This window comes from Zea mays, chromosome 2, assembly GCF_902167145.1.
Source record: "Zea mays cultivar B73 chromosome 2, Zm-B73-REFERENCE-NAM-5.0, whole genome shotgun sequence".
In the NCBI taxonomy this organism is placed as follows: Eukaryota; Viridiplantae; Streptophyta; class Magnoliopsida; order Poales; family Poaceae; genus Zea; species Zea mays.
In genome coordinates this window covers 33,346,242-33,363,089 of record NC_050097.1, presented here as the reverse complement: position 1 = coordinate 33,363,089, position 16,848 = coordinate 33,346,242, and the positions used below count along the sequence as shown (strand labels likewise).

The following is a 16,848-nucleotide window of genomic DNA, read 5'->3' as shown; positions in this document are numbered from 1 at the left end:
CTGCCTTTTCAGCACATGCAAATGGTTGCTCATCTTCAATGACCATTTCACAAAATGCTTTTCTAATTGCTTCAGGATCAAACTTATAGATTGCAACGTTTTCACCATGAGATAATTGTAAATTGCTTTGATTTGGGTCTCTATTTTTATGAGGATTGCACTTGCAAATATTAAAATGAGCACGTAGGGCAGATGTACCATTCAAATTTGGGTCACACTTGATCTCACGGCTGCAATACTTGTGATAGGAATGGGGGTGCCCGATCTTTCGTCGGGTGAAGATAACTATCGATTTGGTGGAGATGTCACACAGACGATCCAGCTTCCAATCAACACGACTAGAACCCCGCAATCGCAGCACCACTTCTCCTCTGGTTATTAACCATGCACTGCGCAATTGACCTCGCCACGAGGGCTAATTCCTACCTGAGAATCGAAGACACAAGCAAGAACAAGAAAGAACACAATCTAGAATATTGCGGATGAATGATTAAGCTCACAAGTTGGGGTCTCACAAAACCGATCGACGGCGACTGTTCTCGACAGATCTAAACTTAAGCAAAACCCAACCCTAATGTGGCGGCGGCTGCTGAATAAATAGAGTATTAGGGCGTGCGTGACCCCTGGACGCCCCCCTTATGAGCTCCGACACGATACACGGCCCAACGGCCCAATAGACGGTGTCGCAGCACCAAAACAGAATCTAAACTCTGACTTGTTTCGACGATTCCCGTTGACTCCGGACGAATTTTAGGGTGTAACCAGTTGGGTTGGTTAGATAATCTTCTTATATTTCCACCCATATCAAGTCCGTCGCAATCGGAGTCTGGATGCATCTTGGGCGTCCATTTTAGTGCAGACTAGTCCTGGAACCCGAGATGGAGTCGCTGCCGAGTCGGACTTGATCTCCTTCCTATTGTGGCGCCCTTGCTGCTCCTCCTCAACACCTAGGCCTTTCCCAAGTCCTTGCTGGTCCTCTCCAAGGTTCCTAATCATCAAAACATCCATGGCCCCAAGCGTAAGCTCTGAAACACAATCGACTAGGGTAGAACGTACCTAGAGATTTAGCTGTCGTGCACGCGATCGTGTTATCGGTCCATTCATTGTATGTATAGAAGTGATGTCCTCATCATCCTCCTCCTCTTGAATTGGAGTCGTCCTCGACTCGATCTCATCTTCGTCACCCATATATGGCTTCAAATATGAAATGTTAAAGGTGGGACTAACCCGAAAATCTGGAGGCAACTCAGGTGGCAATCCAAGGGGTATCTCACAGGGAAACACATCCATGTCCTCATCATCCTCCCCCTCTTGAAGTGGAGTCGTCCTCGACTCAAGCTCATCTTCTTTTCCCAAATATGGCTTTAAATCTGAAATTTTAAATGGTCTAGCAGCACGGTTGGGCAAGCTCGCTCCAGGAATCAAATCAATCTGGTGCTCAATCCCACGAATGGGAGGAAGTCCTGGAGGTAACTCAGAGGGAAAAACATCTTGGAACTGCTGCAAAAGGTTAGTCACAGATGCAGGCAAAGTGCTAGCAATATCATCAATAGAAAAGAAAGCATCTTTGCAAACCAAGGCATAGCAACAAGCATCAGTAGCATGAGTTTCGAGAAGATCAGATTTAGTAGCAAGCATGACAGGAGCTTTCAATTTAATTTGTTGCTGAATTTCTGTCTCATTAGTTGGTTCCTTATGGGTACTTGCAGCTCTATCTTTATCAGCTTGTACAATTTCAGCAAGAGACAAAGGTAGCAAAGTAATGTTTTTATCTTTATGCCTAAAAGTGTATGTATTACTCCTACCATGGTGACATGCATCAGTATCATATTCTCAAGGTCTACCCAACAAAAGAGAACAAGCTTCCATAGGTACTACATCACAATCCGCATAATCAGAATACATACCAATGGAGAAATGCACTTGTACCATGTGTGTTACCTTAACCTTGCCTGAATCATTGATCCACTGAATGTGGTATGGATGTGGCCGTGGACGTGTGGTCAAGCCAAGCTTCTTGACCAAATCTGAACTCACCAAATTATTGCAGCTTCCACCATCAATAATAACATGTGCACGCCGATTCTCAATGGAGAAGAAAGTCTGGAACAAATTATGGCGTTGCTGCTTCTCTGATGGTTCAGGCTGAGAACTAAGAACACGCTGCACCATGATGCTTCGAAGGTTCACCGTAGCATCAGCACCAAGTATGGCATCATCATTAGCAGCAACATCACTGGAGTCATCATCGTCACCCTCACCGTCTGAAGCACTAATGTAGCCATCATCCGTAGCAATGTATGTTCGCTGACTCGGGCAATCCTTCTTCACGTGACCAATCCCATGACAGCGGTGGCAAACAATACCCGAAGAACGACCACTAGAAGGTGCTGCAGGTGCTAGTGAATTCTGTTTCTTGGCGGGTACCTGCAAAGGAAGGTTACCAACATGTGCAGCAGGTGTCGAGGGAGTATGACTCGAGGCAGGTGTGTGCGTCCGTGATGCAGAGGAGGCACCAAAAGTAGCCCTAGGTCGATGTTGGCGTCCCTGCAATTCCTTCTCTGCAAGCATAGCTAGGCCTGCTAATGGCAAAACATCCAACCCACTCCCACCCATACCCAAATCTAATAACTTTAATATCCATCCCACACCCACCTAAAAATATTAGAAGAAAGTTAAACCCAACCCATCCAATAACATTATTGACCCCAAACCAACCCGTAATTGGGTGGAAACCCATGGAAAAAACCCGTGGGCTTAGCATATTGTCTCACATCAAGCCAACTGCATACACTGATACACAATAACAATTTTATAGGTAGTTTCAGTGACATACAAAAACATAGTTGCATACTTGCATACACAGTAACAATTTTGGTCGATAAACATTTAGGTCTCGAGAGAATAACAAAAAACATCTGTTAAAGATCCTTAATGAACAATAATCTTTTTGTCAAGAAACATAAACTAGTAGCAGTGAAAAGAGTCTGTGATCAAGCTTGAAGCTAGCAACAATGAAAGGGGACATCTAGATAGCATCAGAAGCCCATCGGACGACGCATAAATCTCCCTGGAAGTGAAAAGAAAAGTACCATGAGTGCATATTGCTTTCTTGTTGAATGTAAAATTAAATATTTTTCTAAACAAAGCAAATATTCTCTTTATTTAGAAAAAAACAACACATATATTTTGTAATCCCACGTACATATGGAAAACTGAAATAGCAAAACAACACATATGTTTACTAACCCATTTCCACGGGTAGGATGAGTGTTGCTGCTAGCTGGGTCCAAACACAACTGGATAAACTGAAATAGCAAAACAACAATTGTTAGAAAAGTAGAGTGATTACTAGCATACTTAGCAATGTATTACAGTAAATATAGAGAGAGTAAAAGCAACTAATAAGCTATGTGATTACTAGCATACTTATCAAGTACCTTGAATATTTGGGTACTCATACAACCAATCCTTGCAGCATACAAGGCATTCAAGTGTTTCTGGTGTCATTGAGCTTCGATTATCAGCAAGAATGCGACCACCGGCGCTAAAAGCAGACTCCGAAGGAACAGTGCTCAAAGGTATTGCTAATAAATCACGCGCCATAGCTGAAAGCACTGGGTATTTGTTTGTATTTGTCCTCCACCAACTTAGAATTTCAAATCTTTCATCTGTTCTCACAAATTCTTCTTCTAAGTATGCGTCAAGCTCAGACTTTGCAAGACGTCTTCCTCTTGTTTGGGACCACTGAGAAAATTCTTTATCCAACCTTCTTTTTCCAAGAATCGGTGAGCCCAAAGTACTAGTATTTGTAGCAACAATAGGTGAGACTGTAGTATCTTTTTGAACAATTTTTGCATATTCACCAAAAAATTTAGTGAACCATTGTTTGGCCAAGGACATGTTTATCTGGATGTCGATAAACTGTTGACACGTCTTCTCATAAAAAAAGTCCAAAAAATCCATCTTCTTTGACGGGTCAAGTATAGTGGCTATGACAAGTGCCATATTATACTTGCCCTTCTCCCAGTATTTATCGAACTTAGAATCCATTGCTAGTGCCAAATCCTCAAGCACACAATTGATTTGCCAATTTTCATTTCTTAGAGCTTGATGGATACATAGCACATTATGCAAAAACAAATGAGATGTTGGACTTCTATGTGCTGAGAATGCTTTTGTAGCTTCCTCAAATGCCCCAAGAAACTCTCCAATTGCCTCAGAATTTGTCCACTCTTCATCATCTGGTGAAGGCTCAAGTTGTTCCTCAGCATATCTCTTCAAGACAACTTTGTACTCAATGGCCTCCATAATCATGTTGTGTGTCGAATTCCAACGATTTGGAACATCAAGAATTAATCCGGCCTTTGAAGGCAATCCAGACCTCTCAGCAATCTCATTAAAAGCTTGTATGCGAGAGGGTGAGGATATGATATGTCTGACCAGATCACGAATCTTATCGATTGCTCCATGAGCAATTGCCATTCCATCTTGAACTAGGAGATTCAAGATATGTGCACAACATCGGACATGAAGATGCTCGCCTCCAAATAACATGTCTGAACGTCCACTTTCTCGAAGGAGGTCACATGCTGATTGATTGTTGGAGGCATTATCCAATGTGATAGTAAACACCTTCTCTTTTATCCCCCACTCTATGAGACACTTCGTAATTACTTCTTCGACTGCTAGGCTCGTGTGTGGATATTTGACATCTTTGAATGCAATAGTCTTCTTTTTCAAGATAAAGTTTGCATCAATGTAGTGGGCTGTCAAGCAAAGATAACCCAACTTCTGATTTGAGGTCCAAAGATCAGATGTCAAGCAAATCCGAGAGTTAAGACTCTGTAGCTCATTCCTTAGCTCTTGCCTCATCATCTTGAATCTGGCAATACAATCATTTCTCATTGTCTGACGCCCAACACCGCTGAACGATGGTTGCAATGACTCCATCCACGTGGCAAAGAAAGGATCATCAAACTTGTTGAATGCGACCTCGGCACTGATGCACCACTTAACCATGCACTCACGAGTCTTTCGAGGGTCAAACACAAATGAACCTTCTCCTGTCCTTTTTCTCATTGTAGCAATGAATTGCTTGCGGTCCTCAACTGGAATTTTAGGACATGTATCCGCAACATGGTTTCTAAGGCTATTTGTTCCTGAATTCCTTTTACTTGTCAGCTTCGCCCCACAGTATTTGCAAACAGCCTTCATCACTCCATCAACCTCAACTAACTCTTGTAGAAAATACTCCCAAACCTTTGCCCTTCTGGTCGGCGATTGTATCGATTGGTCATCCAAGGTGGTATTAGTACCAGAACCCTCAGATATCCTTAAATCCATCTATGTTTAAAAGAAAAATAAACAAAGTTAACAATTCGATTAACAAAACAAGATATAAATATCATTCTCTCAGATTTAAAATGTAGGTTTCTTTAAAAAAAATCTGAAGAGGAGGAAACAGTTCAATACCTCCACTCAATCGTGTTTTGTAATATCACCGGTGTCAGTTCTCTGTCCTTCAAGCTGAACTTCACTGAGTCAAACAGCAACGGAGCAGCCACAATCCAGTTACAGGAGGATGCTTTCTACAACAAGCCACAATTCAGTTGTGGAGCTGAAAAGCATCTCAACAACAGGCTATTCTTGCTACACTCAACAACAGGCTATTCTACTAAACATCTGCTCATTGGACTTAAATCTAAAAATGGTTTGGTATGCCTCTCATTTATGAAATCGTGAAAACATAATGCTCAGTCGTGCTGGCGAAAATAGTACCTGTTGCTGTTGCTATTGTAGTGAAAATAATAAGCGAAAATAGTGAGATGGCATACCAAACCATTTTCAGCAGGAAGGGAATATACCTGTTGCTGTTGTAGGGCGGCGGACGTTCAGTCGTGCTGGTGACAGGCGTTCAATCGCGCTCTGCTTGCCACGACTCTGGGCCTCTGGCGTAGAGATGGCGGGGGAGCTGGCAGGGGAGCCGACGACGCATCTGCTCGCCAGCCAGGGAGGGATGGGGAGCTAGGCCGCTGGCAGGGGAGCCGGCGACGCCTCTGCTCGCCAGCCACGACGGGATGGGGAGCTAGGCCGCTGGCAGTGGATCCGTGAAGCCGAGGCCAGCGCCCAGCGGGATCCGTGATGCAGGCTGATCCGTGATGGGGAGCGCCCAGCGCCCAGCGGGATCCGTGATGGGGAGCGTCGATCCGTGATGGGAGGGGATCCGTGATGCAGGCTGCGGCAAGCCGAGGCTAGGAGGAGCGCTGGCTGAGGCTAGGACTAGGAGGAGCACCGAACGACGGCCCGTGTAGCAGTCTGCGGTGTGACCATGGTCTGTGTCTAAGGCCCGATCCGACGCGCCCATGGAAGCCAGCACCTATACAAACCCATATAAACCCATGGGTATCAACCGTTTTGACCCAAAATATAAAATAAACCCACCCAACCCAACCCATTTACAAATTAAACCCATCACAACCCACCAAAACAAATCCATTTTTTAAACCCACCTAAAATACCCGTTTATATCCACCCCATTTGCAGCCCTAAGCATAGCATACTGGAACAACTTGTTGACAGTGTTAAATTCTTTGTAATCCACAATGTCCTGAATGTCACGCCGCAAACCTGAATAAAGACGACAAAGAGCATCCTCATGTCCCTATACTATCCCACAACGTTGCAATCCCTTCTGAAGCACAGCATAATAATCTTGAACAGATTTATCCCCTTGCTCTAAACGCATCAATTTCTTACGCAATTCTCTATGATAAGATGGGGGAACAAATCTATTGCGCATAGCTACCTTAAGATTTTCCCAAGTCATAGGTGCTCTACCATCCCCAACTAGACCAGTCCACCAGACAATAGCAAAATCTTTAAATTCACTAGTGACTTGTCTAACTTGATGTCGTTCAGGTACAAGGTGGGCAGCAAATTTCTGTTCTATCGTCATCTCCCAATCAAGATATCCCTCAGCATCATAATGACCCGAAAAAGATGGTATAGAAAATTTAATCTTAGCATAAGGGTCGTCAGGAGCACGATTGTTATTACCTTGCTGGCGGTGTGGCATACCTTCTGTGTTTTGATGAAGACGACGACGGAGGCGCAAATCTCTAGTGGACGCTTCATCATAATTACCTTCTTCATCAATCACCGCATCATCGGGAAGACGTGGACGAGGAGGTGGTGGTGGCGGTGCTTGTTGTTGCGTCTCCAACACAGCAAGTCTGTCAACGATCTGGGACAATCGTCGATCCAATCTCTCGTAAGTCCTGCCAAGGTCCATGTTAATGAAGGCATCATGCACTGACTTGTGGACTATCTCCTCCATTTGCTCCTTCAGGAGCTTGTTGTTTGCCTCAAGATCTTGGCGGCTAACACATTCATCGAAGTCTGTAGGGATCCTTGCTTCTTCGTCGTCGCCTGCCATCGAAACACAAAAACAGGAAACAAACGGTGAAGGTTATCCCTAATAATCTCACTACACGCTCCTCTCGGGTGGAACACAGGAACACGCTCTAATGTATCTTACCAAGCTCTTACAAGTGTCTGACGAAATACAAGCAAAGAATGGTACAATCGGAGGCTGGTTCGTGATACTTACCAAGAGGTAGTGAAACCGCAATTGCAAGGTCAAATCTGTATTGATTAGAAGATATAGTATGTGGAGCTGTAGGACAGGCACAATATGTATGTGAATGTGGAACAAAATCGAGTGCAGATTAGCGAAGTTCAATAAGTGTCCAAAGCACAAGTCACAATTGCTGGCTAAGAGGTGTCCTATCGAAGCACAACAAGATAAAAGTAACAAACTAGCAGAATGACAGTTCTGTAAATAGCGCAGATTTTTCAGCACTAGTAGAAATCAAAGGCGCGTTTCCAAAGGAGTACCAGCAAATGAGCTCGAAATATTCTGAATTTTTTATCACTGATCCAAAATCATAATTGATGGAAGCACACAAAATTTCACTTGAAACAGAGTTGTATTGTGGCCTAGAGAAATTCACAAAGGATCTCTAAAATTTCTCAAAACACTTTAACAATTTTTTTAATTATCTTCCCGATTTTTTTGAATTTTTTGATCGAACCAAACAGGCCATAGGCAAGTTTAGGTCACCCCAGAATGGAGTCAGGAATTTGCTGTAAAAATTTGAGCTCAAACGGAGCACCGAGCGAAAAGTTATGCCCGTTTTATGGAAGGTACCTCAAGTTATGGTTTTCCAGGGCACAAATTGGTAGGAACCGTAGCGGCGGCTATAGAGCACAGGGGCACAAACCTCCCTGGTATAAGCAATAGGTAAGCGCTAGATGATGAAACAAGGAGGGGCTATAATGCAATGCGGCTTGCAACCTAATCTAGAGCTAGCATGGCGAGAATTCACACAAGACGGCTTGCGAGGGCAAATCGAGTAATGTGGTGTCTTGACTTGTAATCTGGGTAAGGTGGATGGGATAGCGGCGGAAACAAATAACAGCGATGGAGCGGTTGAACTACGATTACGACACGACCTAAACCAGCAACAAGACTCAACACGGACACAAATTCAACAAAGCAATTTGAAACGAAATTGCAAGGCTAAACAGGGTTATAGGACAGCGGAATTTTTTTCGGATCGCAATTATCTGGAGTTATAGGATGAAAAACCTAAACTAAACTAGGGTAAGCCTGACGGTAATACCTGAGTCTTTGAATACCACTTGATAGGAACGGGGGTGCCCGATCTTCCGTCAGGTGAAGATAACTATCGATTTGGTGCAGATGTCACACAGACGATCCAGCTTCCAATCGACACGACTAGAACCCCGCAATCGCAACACCACTTCTCCTCTGGTTATCAACCGTGCACTGCACGATTGACCTCGCCACGAGGGCTAATTCCTGCCTGAGAATCGAAGACACAAGCAAGAACAAGAAAGAACACAATCTAGAATATTGCGGATGAATGATTAAGCTCACAAGTTGGGGTCTCACAAACCGATCGACGGCGGCTGTTCTCGACAGATCTAAACTTAAGCAAAACCCAACCCTAATGTGGCGGCGGCTGCTGAATAAATAGAGTATTAGGGCGTGCGTGACCCCTGGACGCGCCCCTAATGGGCTCCGACGCGATACACGGCCCAATAGACGGTGTCGTAGCACCAAAACAGAATCTGAATTCTGACTTGTTTCGACGATTCCCGTTGACTCCGGACGAATTTTAGGGTGGAACCAGTTGGGTTGATTAGATAATCTTCTTATCTTTCCATCCATATCAAGTCCGTCGCAATCTAAGTCCGGATGCATCTTGGGCGTCCATTTTAGTGCAGACTGGTCCGGGAACCCGAGATGGAGTCGCTGCCGAGTCGGACTTGATCTCCTTCCTATTGTGGCGCCCTTGCTGCTCCTCCTCAACACCTAGGCCTTTCCCAAGTCCTTGCTGGTCCTCTCCAAGGTTCCTAATCATCAAAACATCCATGGCCGCAAGCATAAGCTCTGAAACACAATCGACTAGGGTAGAACGTACCTGGAGATTTAGTTGTCGTGCACGCGATCGTGTTATCGGTCCATTCATTGTATGTATATAAGTGATGTCCTCATCCTCCTCCTCCTCTTGAATTGGAGTCGTCCTCGACTCGATCTCATCTTCGTCACCCATATATGGCTTCAAATCTGAAATGTTAAAAGTGGGACTAACCCGAAAATCTGGAGGCAACTTAGGTGGCAATCCAGGGGGTATCTCACAGGGAAACACATCCATGTCCTCATCAACTTGCATTTCCCTTTCTTCAAGTGTCCATCAACACAAATCTTGACAAAGTGAGACATACTTCTGATCTAGGTGCAATCTCCTTCCTTTTCTTCGCGTTATCTTCTTTCTTTTCCTCAGTAGTGTTGCCGACGGTCGGTACTGATTCCTTGGTGGCATTTAGGACCTATATTATAGTGGCCACACAGACACAAATAAACATTTGAAGCAAAAATCACTAAAAATAAGAGAACACAGAGACAAAATCAAACCATACTTCATTCGAGGACTGCTCCGTTGGTGTTGACATAGGACTGCTGTGTGCGAATGGCGAGCCTGGCGGTGAACTGGCGAGTGGTTGACTGCCTGGTGGTGCCTGGTGAACGAGGACGCTGGACGGCTGAACGGTGGGCGCCGGTGGTGGCACGCGGTGCCGCGGTGGCCGGCTGCCCGGCTAGCCGCCAGGCGCCCAGGCGGACAGGCAGTGTCGCGGTGACTCGGCAGCGGCCATCGGCGGCGCGACTCGGCAGCGGCTAGCTAGGGTTCGACGTGGCGTCTCCGCGTCTGGGCTCTGGGTGATGCCGCGATGGGCGATGCCGCGATGGCGTATTGGCGTCTGGGTGATGCCGCGATGCGTGATGGCCTGAATGCCTAATGGGCTGGCCGATAGGGAATGGGAAAATATGGGATGGCCCATGTGCTTCCGGTTCGGTTTAAACCGAAATTAAAAACCGAACACCGAAATTAGTTCGGTTTCTGCAGATTGGTAACCGAAAAATAATCTGGTTTATTTGGTTCCGGTTTTTTCGGTTTTGGTTCCGGTTTTTTCGGTTTCGGTGTTCGGTTTTCGGTTTTTATGCCCAGTCCTAGTTATGAAGGCTAGGGAGCACCGGGAGGATAAGGAGGGGGAATGTTTTGTCCGGTTTGGACATGGCAGTGGCCTGACTCCTTTCGGTATAACCGTTAAGGTTAGGACATGCAAGGAAAGAAAGAGATTCGGATTCGGATCTCATTGGCCGTGAGATCGCAGAGCTGGACTAGTGGGTAAAGTGTACCCCTCTGCGCAGAGTTTAAACCTATTCGAATAGTCCGTGTCCACTGGTATGGACGAGTCTGGTGTGGTATGACAATTAGTGTTTCTACAACAACCGGGAACAGGGAAATATGTGTGTGTCTCTAGAAAGAAAATGGTGCCACAGGAGCAGGAAGCTCAGTGGTGGTTAAGCAAGTGTCATTTCTATTGTTTCGGGAAACCCTAACAACAAGTACTGTTTTTCTCTAAGAAAAAGGAAGAGTGACTTCAACTCCACCATATGAAGCATGTACAATATAGATCACTTTCTCTTTACGGGAGCCAGGTGGGCTTGCGGAATACCTAGTGTATTCACCCAGATTTATTTATGTTTTTCAGCAGCTGAAGACTTCTTTTCTGCTATGCTTGATTGAAGGGGTTGTGTCTTCACCTAGTTCTGCCTGTGGCCTGGGCTAATTTATCTTCCACTGCGTTTTATAAATTTTGGCTCACTCTCGAGCTTGTACCCCCAGTATTGTAATAACATTACTCAGACTCTGTAACTATTTGAAGTAAGGAATGTGGTTACTAGCCTCCTTGGACTAGTAATTGTATCACATTTGAGTCCCAAAGGATCGGGACGCTTCAGGTGGTATCAGAGCCTATAGGACTGGCCATAGACCGCAACACTGACCCTAAAAGTTGCTTTAGCAAGAAAACACCTCTTACCCCCAAGAAACACCTTCTCTCCTTTCCCCGATATTAACAGACCCTTCTTTTCTTCTACCAGATGGAAGGCTCTTGGGTCATTAGGACATCCTACTGCTCGGAGGAGGAAGGATTTCCTCACCTTCTACGGAGTTGCGGACTGCGCATGGGGATCCGCAAGTAGCTCGAATATGTCTGGAAGGAATACCGCGAAAATGGAATAGAGAAGTGCTCTATGGTAGTCTACCTGGGAGAAAGCCGAAGCTACCCAAACCACCCCCCTTCCAAGTCACCTTCATCGGGCACCGCTTCCCAGACACTTGCCAAAGTGTTGCCCGAAAAGCCCTTAAACAACTATGCCAAAACTACAGCAGAGAGATCTTTGAAACCCCCCTTCATTATTTCCCACTCAGCAACAAAAATACCCCCACCTGGAGGAAAAGACTTCAGGCTCTGTCAGGGAGAGACCCCACCGAGGATGACCCCACCATTGTCTACATGGCCGGATACCTCCACACTCTCGATACCCACTACGATGATCTCTCCTCCCACTGCACCCACCTAAACTCCCGGGTGGAAAGCCTAGAGCAGCAAGTCAAAGAGCTTAAGAAGGAGAAGGCATCTCTCCAAGAGTGTTTCGACATAGCGGAAGGCGAGGAGGCCAACACCCGTGAAGCCTATCGAACCTTAAAGATGGACTATGATAAGAAGCTTAAGAAGCTCACCCCCACAAAGAAAATCCGGAAGAAAACCAAGAGCCAAGGATGCCAGACGGAGAGGAGGAAGAAAGCTCCCCCAGCACCAGCTCCCGCCAGGATTGAGAATTTGTCCGATATCGAGGACATGTCCCTTGCTAGCCTTGATGATCTTCTCAAGGAATTTGGGGACACTCTAGAAAAAGAATTCGGTAGTACCTCAGGGAACGCTCACGTGTAGTACAACTTGTAGTAGCCATATGCTTGTAATGTATTGGTGTAATGAATAAAATAACTTGGTTGAAAACAATTTGCATGTGCATAATAGTGACTCTCTCCCCCTGGCAGATGGCTTCGGATAAAACCACGCCTACCGCCTCCGGGATTGGAGCAGGGTTTCCCCTGAGAGCTGAAAGGGAAGCCGGTAGAGAGGAAAGTGAAACCCACCTCCCCGCACCTCCACAACTACCCTTAGATCAAGCCCAAGTTCTAGCCAATCAAACCCGACTCATCGAGGTCCTCACTCGAAGTCTGGAAAATCAATGTCCAAATGGTGGAAGACCGCAAGACAGAATTGGGGATTTCCTGAGGCTCAAGCCTCCCACGTTTGCCGGATCTAGCAATCCCCTCGATGCTGACGATTGGCTGTGAACGATTAAAAGAAAGCTGGAAGCCATCGAATGCCCAGAAAATCAGCGTGTTCAACTAGCCGCTCATCAACTTTCCGGGATGGCCTTAGCCTGGTGGGATACCTTCAACGTCACCATCAGAGATGCTACCTGGGCGGAGTTTGAAACGGCTTTCCGGGAGCACCATATGCCCCAAGGGCTCGTTCAGCTCAAGGAAGACGAATTCCGGGAACTGACTCAAGACGGAAGATCTGTCAGTGAATATGTGCACAAGTTCACGGAGTTAGCCCGCTACGCGCCAGATGACGTCAGTACCGAAGTCAAGAAGATGGCCCGCTTCCTGAAGGGACTTAGGCCAGAACTCAAGACCATTCTGGCTAGCCAAGACTTCCTCAGTTTATCTCACCTCTCCAACAAGGCCATGCAAGTGGAAAGGGCAAAGGAGGAAGAAAAAGGGCATCTCAAAAGGAAATTCCAAGTCCTCTGAGCTCAGCAGCAAGACCGGCACCAGAAAATTCGATCCTTTGGATTTCCACCCAAGGAACCAAGCTTCAGTAGACCAGCTAGACCCACCCCATCACGGTTCAGTCAGCAGAGTCATAGCTCCTTCCATGCCCCCTCAGTTGCAAGCAACCAACCCTCGGCGAATGCATGTTGGCACTGCGGAGATCCCAGTCACTTCAAGAACAACTGTCCCCAGCTGAAGCCACCAGGACCCGCCTACTCCAACTCGGTGAATGGCCCAAAGAATACCTCAGCATCCGCCCCCAAGGCGCCCTCCTCCATCAGCCAACAGAACAAGACCCAGTATCAAGGAAGGGCACGAGTTAATCACGTCGATGCCCAGGAGGCTCAGCAAGCTCCAGGAGTAGTGCTCGGTGAGTTCCTTGTTGAATTTACTCCCGCTACCGTACTTTTCGATTCTGGAGCATCCCACTCTTTCATAGCCACTAGTTTTGTGGAAAAGCATGGCATTCCCTCTACTCCTCTAGAGATTCCCTTGGTCACCTGAACCCAGGGTCAGACCTTCTATGCCAGCTCAAATGCTCCCAAGTCAGAATCCTTTTAAGTGGGGTAGTATTCTTGACAGACTTAACCGTCTTGCCATCCAAAGGGATTGATGTGATCTTAAAGATGGATTGGTTAACTAAACACAAAGGTATCATCAGTTGTGCAAGCAAGATAGTCCTCCTCACCGACCACCAAGGAAAGTCAGTCTCTTGTCAGGCCCAGCCACCCGCCAATGATCCGATGATGTTCAATCTAACAACAGAAAGCATATCAGTGGTAGAAGAATTCATGGATGTGTTTCCAGAAGAGTTACCAGGAATGCCACCAGAAAGAGAAGTAGAGTTCTACATAGATCTGATCCCTGGGACGGCACCCATCGCAAAGAGACCATACCGCATGGCTCCTACTGAGTTAGCAGAACTGAAGCTCCAAATCGTAGATCTACAACAAAAGGGATACATTCGTCCTAGCTCATCCCCTTGGGGAGCACCAGTCCTGTTCGTCTCTAAGAAAGATGGAAGTATGAGAATGTGTATTGATTACCGATTGTTAAATGAAGTCACCATCAAGAACCAGTACCCACTTCCTCGAATCGACGACCTCTTCGATCAGCTTCAAGGGGCCAAATACTTCTCCAAGATAGGCCTAAGGTCTGGTTATCACCAATTGAGGATCAAGGAAGCAGACATCCAGAAGACTGCATTTGTCACCCGGTACGAACAATATGAATTCACAGTGATGCCGTTCGGACTGACAAACGCACCCACCTTTTTCATGAACCTCATGAACGAAGTATTTATGGAAGAGCTGGATAAGTTTGTCGTGGTCTTCATCGACGACATCCTTATCTACTCCAAGAACCGCGAAGACCATAAGCGTCACCTTCGGATCGTCCTCGGAAAACTCAGGGCGCACCAACTCTATGCTAAACTCAGTAAATGTGAATTCTGGTTGGAAAAGATAGCCTTCCTCGGGCATATCTTGACCGCGGAAGGAATAGAAGTAGACCCTTCCAAGGTGGAAGTAGTATCAAAATGGAGGCAGCCGACCAACGTCAGTGAAGTTCGAAGCTTTCTGGGAATGGCAGGATATTACCGCCGCTTTATCAAAGGATTCTCCAGCATAGCAAGACCTATGACCGAGCTTCTCAAGAAAGACCATAAATTTGTGTGGACCCCAAAATGTGAAGGAAGTTTCCAGATCATAAAGGAGAAACTCACAACCGCACCCATTTTGACACTACCAGATATTCATCAGGATTTTGTCGTCTTCTGTGATGCCTCAAGGCAAGGCTTAGGGTGTGTGCTGATGCAAAACGAGAAAGTCATTGCTTATGCATCACGCCTACTTAAGCCGCATGAGCAGAATTACCCCACCCACGATTTGGAATTGGCAGCCATAGTGCATGCTTTGAAGATATGGAGGCATTACCTAATCGGGAACAAATGTCACATTTTCACCGATCACAAGAGTCTGAGGTATATCTTCACTCAACCAGATCTCAATCTCCGTCAACGAAGATGGTTGGAGCTGATCAAGGATTATGACCTTGAGATTCATTATCACCCCGGAAAGGCCAACGTGGTAGCAGACGCCCTCAGCCGAAAACCATTCGGAATAAAGGGAACCAACTTTTTAGAAGATTGGAAGAAAGAATCAGCTCAACTGAATACATGTTTGGGAAACAACGGCAGTCTCGAAGTCAAACCAATGCTAGAAGACCTCATATGCAAAGCTCAACGCCTAGACTCAGAGACAGCAAGACTTGTGGAAAAAGCCCGCAAGGAACAACTCCCGGACCTCAGGACGGATGAACAAGGAGCCTTTTGGTTCAAAAATCGTCTGTGTGTACCAAAAGGGGAGGCTCGAGAAGTCCTGCTCGAGGAAGCTCACAACTCAGCCTACTCCATGCACCCAGGAACTACCAAGATGTACCTAGACCTCAAAACCAGATACTGGTGGAGAGGGATGAAGAAAAAGATAGCACAGTATGTGGCCCGGTGTGACACCTACCAACGAACGAAGGCAGAGCACCAAAAACCTGCAGGCCTATTGCAACCCCTCCTAGTACCTAAATGGAAGTGGGTAGAAATAGGCATGGATTTTGTAACTGGACTACCCCGGACGCAAAAAGGGAATGACTCTATCTGGGTAATAATAGATCGCCTCACCAAGGTAGCCCATTTCGTTCCAGTGAAAACTACCTTTGGAGGAGCCACCCTTGCCCGAATTTATCTCAAAGAGATAGTCAGACTCCATGGCATCCCAAGAAAGATAGTGTCAGACAGGGGAACCCAGTTCACCTCCAAATTCTAGACAAGCCTTCAGAAAGCTATGGGCACCAAGCTAGATTTCAGCACCGCTTATCACCCTCAGACAGACGGGCAGACAGAAAGAGTTAACAAGGTCCTCGAAGATCTATTAAGAGCCTGCGTGCTAGCATTCGATCGAAGTTGGGAATCCATTTTACCCTATGCAGAGTTCTCGTATAATAACAGCTATCAGGCTAGCATCAGGATGTCACCGTTCGAAGCGTTGTATGGACAAAAATGCTAGACCCCTCTCATGTGGTCCAACGTAGGGGAAAAAGCACTAGAAGGACCTGCCTTTGTCAAAGAGGCGGAAGAGAAAGTTGCCCTGATCCGCAGGAGATTACTTGAAGCTCAGAGTTGGCAGAATAGTTATGCGGACAACAGGCGGAGAGAACTCAGATTTGAGGAAGGAGACTTCGTCTACCTCAAGGTCTCCCCAATGCGTGGTGTCAGGAGGTTCCAAGTAAAAGGAAAGCTAGCACCGCGATTCATCGGTCCCTATCCCATCATTGGTAGAGTGGGACCCGCAGCATACCGTCTTAAACTACCAGAGTCCATGTCTGACATCCACAATGTGTTTCACATATCCCAGCTCCGCAAATGCCTGCAAGCACCAGAAAGTCACGTTGAAGAAGAGGCAGTGCAGATTCCAAAAGATCTCCAGTACCGTGAGAAGCCAGTAAAGATCCTTGATTCAGCAGTCTGAAAGACCCGCACCTCAGAAGTGAAACTCTGTAAAGTTCAGTG

General features: G+C 46.2%; 1 protein-coding gene across 1 annotated transcript; it reads right to left on the bottom strand.

Moving 5' to 3' along the window:
- Positions 1–2,789: 2,789 nt before the first annotated feature.
- On the bottom strand, positions 2,790–6,367 carry LOC109943985 (zinc finger BED domain-containing protein RICESLEEPER 2). Its single transcript, XM_020548240.2, has 5 exons — positions 5,868–6,367; positions 5,476–5,591; positions 3,441–5,346; positions 3,250–3,308; positions 2,790–3,070 (listed from the first exon to the last, which is right to left on the bottom strand). The coding sequence occupies exons 3-4, from the start codon at positions 5,344–5,346 to the stop codon at positions 3,280–3,282; spliced, it is 1,935 nt and encodes a 644-aa protein (XP_020403829.1). The 5' UTR covers positions 5,476–5,591; positions 5,868–6,367; the 3' UTR covers positions 2,790–3,070; positions 3,250–3,279.
- Between the last annotated feature and the right edge of the window lie 10,481 nt (positions 6,368–16,848).

Coding starts and splice junctions, on each gene's coding strand:
- LOC109943985 (XM_020548240.2), bottom strand. CDS start 5,346: ATGGATTTAAGGATATCTGAGGGTTCTGGTACTAATACCACCTTGGAT. Junction 3,309..3,440: donor TGAGTACCCAAATATTCAAG/GTACTTGATAAG, acceptor TTGCTATTTCAG/TTTATCCAGTTGTGTTTGGA.